Source organism: Sinocyclocheilus anshuiensis, unplaced genomic scaffold, assembly GCF_001515605.1.
Source record: "Sinocyclocheilus anshuiensis isolate Anshui unplaced genomic scaffold, SAMN03320099.WGS_v1.1 scaffold190, whole genome shotgun sequence".
Lineage (NCBI taxonomy): Eukaryota > Metazoa > Chordata > Actinopteri > Cypriniformes > Cyprinidae > Sinocyclocheilus > Sinocyclocheilus anshuiensis.
In genome coordinates, this window is record NW_015547663.1 from 1,497,761 (window position 1) to 1,508,609 (window position 10,849).

A 10,849-nucleotide genomic window follows, 5' to 3' on the forward strand; every position below is an offset into this window, starting at 1 on the left:
AACACACGCACACACACACACACACACACACACACACACACACACACACACACACACACATGTTTGTTTCTGTGAATTGTGGGGGCTTTTCATAGACTTCTATTTATTTTATACTGACCAGACAATATTTTCTATCCCCTAACCCAACCCTAACCCTAACCCTACTACTTACAGAAAACCTGTTTGCATTGTTACACTTTCAGATAAACATCATTTACTATTTTTAATATTTTTTTTTTCCCTTGTGGGGACCGCAGGCCAGGTTTCAGATTTCAAAATTTCAGGTTTTACTATCCTTGTGGGGACATTTGGTCCCCACAATGTAGCATAAACAAGTACACACACACACACACACACACACACGGTATATATCATCTCTGAAAACAAGTCTTTTATGTCTTATTCAATTTTGCTTCTACATTTAAATTTATTCATTGTTTATTTGACAGACACTTTTATCCAAAGCATCTTATTAGTAGGAAGTAGGAACAACAACAATTTTTTTGTCAATTATATTCACGGTGTACAATGTCAAGTTTTAAATGTAAGTTAGAATTCTGGGGTATGAGTGAAATGCAAAAAAATAAGAGAATGAGCAAACAAGAATACATTTCTTAAGAAATTAATCTAGTTTTAAGGACATGTAGAGATTTTTACTGGAAAACAAGATAAAGAAAAATACTTAGCAATATGTGTGCATTATATGTCCCCATAAGCACACATGTTGGCAGAGGTATTTACCCAAGTTATTTTTGGAGCGACGGTGTTCGAAAATAAATCTGCAAAATTAATCAGCATCGGTACAATGACACCAGTATAAAAACCACTCTGAAAAAAATGCAGCTCGTTTAAGCAGAGGTTATCTTAATTTATGATGTGTATATGTGGAGCTGAGAGGTTGCTCTCAAGCAGAGGGGTGTGTGTGTGCTTTGCTCACACAGCTCCCAGTGTTCCAGGAGGAGACACAGCAACACCCACACACACAACGCGATCGCTCACACGCACACCTCCGTGCTCTCCGCCGCGGCTATGTAAGCGCTTTCTGTCAGCGAAGGCCTGGAAAGTCTGGCCACGATCGTTATGGATGATCTCGCTCGCTCTCGTATGTTGAAAAGGGTCCGCTGACCCCCGCTAAATTAGTTAGATAATAAAGAATGCTACCAGCGCTCGCTCACTCACCTCATTTCATGGTTGCACTCACTGTGCGGTAGACAGATGGATTGCCAAGTCATTAATCAAAGGCGATCCGTTTTTTCCTTTTGCTTTCACAAATGAAAAGGCATTTCTTTATTTATTTAGTGTGACAGTTTGGCGGCACAGGAGGCCAATGCACTCATGTCTTATAATCTGCTTGTCAAAGCCAGTTAACCTTCTGAGGGAGAAATAAATACAAATTCTGCACTCAGCTTATCAACATGTGCAATGGCTCTATTTGTGCAGACTGGGAACTACCGCTGAACTTCACATAAAAAATGTTAAAATGGATTTAATGTTTCCAAAGTGGATAATTATGTTCTCACTCCTACTTGTTGGGATACAAAAATTGCGGTTGACATCCTAACCTTAAACTCTGGTTGTGATATTCCAGTGTATGTAATCAAACTTGACTTTTTTTCAGTAGGGACCTAATTGTTTTGAGATTCCAGTAAGATTTTGTGTTGTGGTTTTGAGGTTACGTTATGTCGATATCTAGCCAAGCAGGAAACAATCAGTGTGTGCATTTAATAACGTACTGTTAACAGTCGTCACTGTAGGGTCAAAGGGGCCAAGGGTTAATCTTCTTAAGGGACTTTTAAGACACATTATTCCTTGAGGGGTTTGATAGTGATTTTCAAACGGAAAATCTGCCTTCCTACCTCCCTTTCAAGCCCCTCCGGTGGAGACACGGAGACTAGGGTTAGCGTGATTGCTCTCACGGTGACTCGCTCGCTCTGATGGCCACTTTCACATTGTAAACAGTTTCTCAGCCAAATGGATTGTTTCGTCTGCCCTGCTGTTTACACGGGGGGCAATTACGTGATGCTTAATTTCATGAAAACTGGGACGTCTGAAGATTGGCATCGCTGAAATGTGGACTGATATGGCTGCGCTTGAAGTGGGAGATACGCAGCTGAAATGTTCCAGATAACCGGTTTGTCGGTGGCCTGACTCCCCCGAACCCTCTCTTACACCCCTGAGGCTCTTTCACCCTGTCTGTCTTCAAAGTTCCCCTATGTTTATTCCTTCATTCAGCATGTTGTTTGTTCTGTTTTGCTCTTTACAATGACATTTTTGTGTCTTGATGACAAGAGTGTTTTCAAGTAATCCTGAAACGTTAATCTCCAGAGGATGATTAAAACTACATAGTTCATACTTAAGTTAATGATTGGGTTTTCTAAACAACTAGTCAGTCTTAAGGAAGCCAGAATGAATCCAAGAACTAGGTATGATTTTTCACACTGTTTTTCAATTGTAGGTCTCTCACACTATCTTCAGTCTCCCACACTAGTTTATATATTTTATTGTTTTCATCTCTTTGTTCATCTTGACTCCATTTCTTGCCTCTTTTTTTTTCCAGACACATCAAAGTTGCAGAATCCAAGTCGTAAACAGTCAATGTCCCGGAGCCTGAAACACCTTTTTCATTCCTCTACTAAATTTGTCAAGAGTCTCAAAAGGTGGTATGAGCATATTACAAAAAATAGGTGGCACTTCCAACAGATAGATTACATATTGGTGTCACATTAGTTTTATTACAGCATTAGAAGAATAAATGGTTATTATTGTATTGTTGTACTTTTAGACATGTGCATGAAAGTAGTTTTGACCACATGAAATGTTTCTATCCTCAGCCTTAAAATGGTTTAAAACTTGGCCTTTTCCACCTCAGGTCTTTTTGACCTTTTCAACTGAATACAGCAATCAAAATCAAACAACGTCATTATTTTTAAAGAATGTTTTGAATTAATGATTAAGGGTCAGATTTACTAACAGCTTGGGCCATCGCAAACCGTCTTTTGGCGTTAAAATAGTACTGTCAGGATTTACTAAAGACGCGCAGTGGTGAATTAGTGCTCAAAAGGTGTGGACAGTTATTTTTGCACCTGACCTTATTGAATATGCATTTGTAGGAGTTTCCCTTTCAGACGCAAAATTTACGGGAGGAGAATATTAAAATGAATCGCGCAACGTGATTTACTAACGTTTGCGTTCATGAAATTATTGGTATTTGTGCCATTATTTAACGCCAAAAAAAGCATGTCGTAAAGCAGGCGGTAATTTGTGCTGCTCTTGGTAGATTGCGCTGGTCATTATGGAAATGAGATGTTGCATCCGTGTTCTTTAATGTGCGCCTTTTCACGCGTAGAATTTTCCACTCCCATCTGTGCTTTTATGGAGTTGCGCTCTAACACTAATTTACCCTGTTTAGTAAATCTGGCCCTAAATAACAGTATATTTTGCCTTTATAATGCCTTTTTTATAATGATCATTTATTTATAATTAATTGTGATATTAAATTATCAGTAAAAAAAAATTTGAATTTAAATGACCGAAAACAATTGTGATGTTTATGTAATATTTATTGCTAGAAAATGTCAAAATTGCTGTCTAGGGTTTTAAACAACATTTAATGGCAAGAGTTGCAAAAACAGCAAACTTTTATAAACTTTTTCTAATGAATAGAAACTAAAACTGGTATAATTATTACAATGTACTATAATACTGCTTTGTTACTGCTAATTTTTAAGTTGCTTTGGTATCTCTGCTAAGGAATATATGTAAAATATAAATGTAATATTTTATTTTTTATCTAAACTTTAAGAAACACATATCACTAAATATTTGCTGAAATAGAAACAAAGAGCCCTTTTTAGGAATCTCAGCCTATTTTGTACTCTATTCTTGGAAAGTGCCAAGCATTATAGAATTGACATTATAGCTGAATTCACCTTGTTCTGAATAGGTTCTCTTGGTTGTTGTTTTTTTCAGGGGAGTTTATATAGCATCAGTATTTTACCATAAGGACAGTCTGCTAGTGACTAATGAGGATCAGATCCCCATAGTGGAGGTGGACGACTCATACAGCAGCTCCCTCATGCAGGACTTTCTGTGGTTCACCAAGGTATGCAAAAACATACAGTCAACCGTGACATTAAGCAGCGGAGAGGTCAGCACGGAGATACTGCACTAAAGTAACATGCATTTTGTTAACGCTGAACTGAAACATACATTTTCGATGTTTTCGTTACACATCTCTTTGACAAGTGTCAATATTTTTGTTGGTTTCTTCTAAATGCAGCCTGCAGTCAGCTTAGCGTCCTAAATATATTCTGTCAAAGTGAACAGTCACCACACTTTTGACGTTAGGCCGCTCGTTTGTAATTAGCCCATCATTACAAGGCTAAAGTGGTGTGATGCAAGAAGCAGAGAGAGTCTTAGCAGAATATAGCTCTTTGTTTGATGGCCAAATACTTCTAGATTTTATTGTGAGATTGGAGGTAAAATTATACTCACAGAACGAGCATTGCAGCATTTTAAGCGCTCATGTCCGAATCCAAATGTTTATTTTGCAACTTGTCTCCTAATATGCAACTAAAAAATGAAAGTTCGTCAAGGCAAATTTTGATGTTGGCTTGATAAACCTTGTCTCCAAGTTTAAAATAGTTTGAAGGTTAAACAGTCAGGCACAGATGGTTTCGTCTCAAAGAATGATGCACTTTTCCATCTAAAGCACCTTATAGCAGGGATGTCGCCTCACTGAAGATAAAGCACTCTGGCATTCATGCACAGACTTTGAATGATGTTGAGGAATTAGGTAAATAGCTTCCTCCAACTTCACAAGTGTGCGTGTGTGTTTATTTTGCAGCTGTCCTGTATGTGGGAAGACGTCCGGTGGCTGAGACAGAGCCTGGCAGTCTCCACCTCTTCCTCTTCCACTCTGCAGTCCAGACAGAAGATGCTGGCGGCCGCGGGCCAACTGCAGGTTTGCCAGCCCGTGATGAGCCTTGCTAACAATTTATCACTATAATGGGACTTGATCTCAGTACAAATTGAAATTGAGTGGGATAATCTCTTATGTGGGATTCTGAGCGGAGTGTGTGCCTGTGTTTGTGTTTGAGCATATTTCATATTGCATAACAATTATTTTGGCCAACATACACTACTTAACTGCTTTTTAGTACAAAAATGATTTTTTTTTTCTGGAAACTGAATTAAAATATTTAAAATATTTCTTTTTACTTCAGTGCGATACAAATACAATATAACTCTTATTTAAGTAGTTTATATATTTTATTATTAAGTAATTATAAAATATTACTTTTAATTTCAAAAAATATTTTTTTTCTTTAAATTTTGAGATAATTACACATCGGTCCAGTCCAGCGTTCCAGAAATACTTTGTGCTTTGTATTTCTGTTGTCATAAATAAAAACCATAATGATACGTTAAAGAGGACAGTCATATATTATTATCGTTCCATGGTGGTTTCAATGTCACACCGGAAATAAAGTATAAAAAATTAACAATTGTTTTGTGGTGGACACCATGCACAGCATCAGAGGGTTATATTCTTTTCTATTTCTCTGATTTTCTCCAAATAGAATCTTCTGGGCAGTCACAATTTGGGCCGAGTCCACTATGAGCCCATTAAGGATCGTCATGGGAATGTGCTGCTTGTGACAGTGAGGGAGATGGATAGCCTTTATTCCTTTTTCAACGGGAAATGGATGCAGGTATCCAAACTGCAGAGTCAGAGGAAGTCTCTGTCCACTCCTGAGGAACCTTATGCCCTGGACATCCTTCTCATAACCATACAGGTAACTACAGCTCTGTCCTGACTCAAACATCAACTCTTGCACCTTTAGTCCCCAAATAGTACCCCAAAGAATCCACCATTCGTTTCTTATTCAGAAAAAGAATGACATTTAAACTGTCATTTTGATTGTAGGATATTCTGGCCTATCAGAGACGAAGTCAGCACCGGCTGTCCTCAGGGCTTTATCTGGGTTACCTGAAGCTCAGCAGCTCTGTGGACCAGATCAAAGTTCTGGTTCCTCAACGTATGCCCAACATGCTCTGCCACACCAAGATACGAGACAACTGTAATGTGTCAAGGTTAGCAGTGTTCTTCAATGTGACTGTTTCAAAAATAAAAATGTAGTTGCCACTTTTTATCTCACAATTCTTTTTTTTTTTCTTTTGTTTTCTGAATTTGTCTCACAATTTGAAATTATTTTTTGGAATTCTGAGAAAAGAAGTCAGAATATCAAGATATAAACTCTGAATCACAAAATGTTAATTCATAATTGCGAGAAAAAAATCTGAATTGTGAGATTAAAGTCAATTTCCTATTGTATTTTTTATTTTGTGGTAGAAACAAAAAAACAGAATTGCGAGATATAAACTTAGAATTCGTAGAAAAAAAGGCAGAATTGCAAGAAAAAAGTCTAAATTGTGAGATTAAAAAGACCAATTATCTTTTGATTTTTTTTTTAACCCCATGGCGGAAATAAGCTTCCATAGCTACTCCCACAAACTTGCAGGAAACTGACCTGGGATTTTTAAATGAAAAATGCAAATTTGTGCAAATAAAAAGTAAGACTCTAGATAATATGTGACACAACAAATGAGAGAATTTTTTGGGCCTGCTTTGGGGAAAATAGAATATTCTGAATATATGAAACTACTTAAACTAGTAAATGAGTGTGAATGTGTTTTTAGCATACTTTTTTCCTCAAATCATCCTGCATTTCGCAGTTCACAAAGCAGTTCTCAGAAGCCCCTTTTTCTCCATATAGTCTTTTTTTCATGTCAAAATGTATTGAAGAAAAAATACCCTAGGTTTAAAAGCATTGGACAAAGACAATTAAAGCATGTATTCAAAGCCTGTAATTAAAGCATAGAATTATTTTAAATTTTTGATACATTTTTCGCTTTTAACAAAGTACCAGTAAATGTATATGTACATCTTGACTCATCAGGAAAACTTTCATGCAATCTAATGAATGTTATTGATATGGACGTTCAATTTTAAACCTTTTATAGTACAGAAGCAAGTTAATATTTCTTACTGGTGAAGCGAATACGAGCTCTCCAGAGCGAGTGTACCTGAGAAGATTGAAATATGCCTGAACTCTGTGTCGGGCTCCCCCTCACCACAGGCTTACATAGTTTCTTGACACCACCATTTTTTACAGTCAAAACAAAACTGCTATTTGTTTTTGTTCGGTAAAGGAGCTATTTATTTATTTTCATCTCGGGTCATGGTGTTGACCTTGGTAGGTAGCTAGAGACAGGGAGAGTATTATCCTGCAGCTCTGTGTGGTAGTAAAACTAAATTTACTATGGGGCCGGACTGTGGGAGGTTCACACAGGATGATGCCCACTCACGGCTTGAGGAAAACCTCTGGAGCAAAGAAATTCTCCTTTTTCTCTATAATTTGCCCCCTAGACGCTAGCCTTGAGGGTGTCCTTGAGACTAAGACCAAATTACTATATTTTGCTCCGTCATCTTAACCGCGTACTGTGAGCTGATGCTTTTCATCCTCTCAGTTTTTATGACATTTATAGAAAGTTAAATGAATTTTAAATCATTTTTAAATCACAACATGATTTATGGATATTTTCCCACAGATAATAATGTAAAACCTAATTCAGTTAATTCAGTAAAACCTAAATTCTCTCTGCAATAATTTACAAATACCCAAGGGTTGTCATTTTCCTAGGTGTCCGTTTGAGCATTTTTTGACATTAAACTAGTACTTTTCTTAGTGTAGCATGTTCATATTAAAAGAAAAAGTTGTTGAGTGGTTGGTCACAAGCATCACACCAAACCTTACTCTCAAAATCAGACCTGACATGCCATTCCACTAGCCTTTTGAAACCACTCTGTCGAGGGCTCTTCTGGAAAGAGTAATATAGAGCTGTGTGTGAATGTTGACTAAACGCTGTCTCTTCCCACCCAGGGATGAGTGGGAATGGCTGCAGTCACTGTCTGGCCCTGTGGAGGTGGAAACAGCAGATCAGGCTACAGACTGCCTCCTCTTCTCTGAGCTCCAGACGGCCATTAAGGGTCTGCTGCACCAGATCAATCTACCTCTCCACCAGGTACTGTAGTCTACAGGACAAGTCTGTGGTAACTTGGTGAAAAGCACCACAGTCATCAGAAATTAAAGTTTATCAATATTTGTTATTTTTAAAATGGTTAAAATAGCTCAAGTTATTTAGGTGTTATTCAGTTTGCGTACTTAAGTTGTTTGAAAAGAGCGATTTAAGTTTAAAGCTTATATAAAACTAGTAGTGTTAAAAGTGGGAATACTTTGAGACAGATGGACGGATGGATGGATGGATAGGCAAAGAAATATGGATAGAGGGGATGGACGGACGGACGGATGGATGGATGGATGGATAGGCATATGATAGGCAAACACTTTTAGATTGTTAGAGGGGATGGATGGATGAATGGATGGTTAGAAAGAGGGGACAGATTAATGGATGGATAGATAAACGAATGGATGGATGGATGGGTAGGCAGATGGATAGACAAAGAAATATGCATAGAGGGGATGGACGGACGGATGGATGGATGGATAGATGGATGGATAGGCAGATGATAGGCAAACACTTTTAGATTGTTAGAGGGGATTTATGGATGAATGGATGGCTAGACAGAGGGGACAGATTAATGGATGGATAGATAAACGAATGGATGGATGGATGGGTAGGCAGATGGATAGACAAAGAAATATGGATAGAGGGGAAAGACGGACGGATGGATAGGCAGATGATAGGCAAACACTTGGTCAGAAAGAGGAGACAGATTAATGGATGGATAGGCAGATGGATAGACAAAGATGTATGATAGAGAGGATGGATGGATTGATAAATGGAAGGATGGATGGATAAATAGATGGATAGATGAATAAACGGATGAAGAATGGATGGATAAGCAGATGTTAGACAAAAACAGATGGATAGAGGGGATGAATGGATGGTTAGATGGAGGGGACAAATGAATGGATGATAGATAAATGGATGGATGGAAGGACAGACGGATAGATAGATAGATAGATAGATAGATAGATAGATAGATAGATAGATAGATATACTATAAATAGATTGTGCTATACTATACTATAGATACTACAGATAAATTGTGGTTACCATAGTTTTGTAAGAGTAACTTTTTGTCTGTACTACTGAGTTTTAGGAATTTTTGCTCGCTAGTTATGGCATAGTTACGGCATAACATTGTTACCCTTCGACCCCTGTGGGTTAAAGTGTGTGTGTGTGTGTGTGTCTCTGTGTGTCGTGCACAGGCCAAGCACTTCCGTCTCTACACACACGAGGTGTTGGAGCTGGGTCACAATGTGTCCTTTCTTCTGCTGCTGCCCGCCTCAGACGACGTTTGCTCTGCCCCGGGACAGACCAACCCCTACACACCACACTCGGGGTTCCTCAACCTCCCTCTTCAAATGTTTGAGCTCGGTACACTGGCTTCTGTTTCAACCCCTACAATATTAGCTCAGTTGGCCTTATAAAAATCCACAGATTCCTCCCCCCTCTGCCCCCAGTCACACTCCCTTAGGACCTCTAGTAAATCAAGCAGACACACACACATGCAGACACCAGCGGGGTGGCTGTGCGCACCACGGCTAGCCAAACAGCCACCCACCCCCCTTGCTGAGCCCAGACTGTGTAAAATAAGGAAAGGTTAAACAAGTCATCAATATTATAATTCAATAAAATGTGTTTTAAAGAACGGCAGATCATTTTCTTTCAAATAGCAGGGTTTGTTTTCAGTGTGCTTGTATGCTTAGCAGTGGTGCCAGTTAGAACACTTAGTAGCTTATTCAGCTGCTGTTGTGGGGAGAGTTTCAAACAACTTTTTAAACGTTATACTATGAGGTAGTTTCAACCCAAACACCATACACTTGTAAACCACCCACAGATTTCCATTACAAAAACGTCTTTTAAAAAGATTCGTCAGTGTTTTTTCGGACATTAGTGATAACCTTCCTTGGGTCTCAATTTCACGCGCACACCACCCAGTGAAGTCAATTTGAAAAATGCAATAATATCTGTCTAGTGTTGCCCTTATATGACAGTGTCCATTACTAAGTGTGGTATTATATATTTTTTGTCTCCCATGTGCAGTTCACTTCTGCTCATATAAGGAGAAATTTATCAGTCTTTACTGCCGGCTGTCCTCAGTGCTGGACCTGGACGCTCTAATTACCCAGCAGGCTTTTAGAGAGGCCATCACTGACTCAGAGGTGTCCACAGCCAAACAGAGACACCAGCACATATTGGACTACATTCAGGTATGTTCTGTGAAGGGTAATGTGATTTGTAATTTTTTCTCTCTCCCTTGCTCCAAATTATACGATAAACAAAAAAGATTTATCTTTATAAATTCAATTTTACATAATGTAGTACAGTATTTTATTGAATATTGATGGTGCAAAACATTTTTTTACTGTTAAGTACTGTATAAAGGCCTGGACTCACTGGTTCGCTGTTTTTTTTTTCTATGTTTGATTGTGTTTATGGGGTGCAGTCTAACATGTGTTAATGCTTAGTTTTTTTTAAAAACGCATTATTTTTCACATAATTTACCTTTATTCCACACCGCTCTATCCGTTCTCTGAGAAACGCGCTGATAATTTCCTGCTTTTATGAAGCCCCTCCCTCAGAATCTGTCGTCTTGGCGTCCATGTATTAGGGCTGGGTATCGTTCAAAAATGTTCGATATCGATACCTTGACTTCGATACCGGTTCCTGAACGATACTTTTTTCGATACCAATTTTATGAAATCAATTTTAACAAGATTACATTATCTAAAAAAAAAAAACTTTGGTTTTATTT

The 10,849-nt window shown here is 38.2% G+C and overlaps 1 protein-coding gene across 1 annotated transcript in view; it reads left to right on the forward strand.

Moving 5' to 3' along the window:
* The window catches only part of LOC107702427 (ankyrin repeat and fibronectin type-III domain-containing protein 1-like), a 95,717-nt gene that overhangs the window by 60,175 nt on the left and 24,693 nt on the right, over positions 1-10,849 (forward strand). The window contains exons 14-21 of the mRNA XM_016504749.1: positions 2,558-2,657; positions 3,970-4,102; positions 4,847-4,963; positions 5,583-5,798; positions 5,930-6,096; positions 7,947-8,088; positions 9,300-9,468; positions 10,138-10,304. Of these exons, the coding sequence (XP_016360235.1) occupies positions 2,558-2,657; positions 3,970-4,102; positions 4,847-4,963; positions 5,583-5,798; positions 5,930-6,096; positions 7,947-8,088; positions 9,300-9,468; positions 10,138-10,304 (1,211 nt within the window). The remainder of the gene's footprint in view (positions 1-2,557; positions 2,658-3,969; positions 4,103-4,846; positions 4,964-5,582; positions 5,799-5,929; positions 6,097-7,946; positions 8,089-9,299; positions 9,469-10,137; positions 10,305-10,849) is intronic.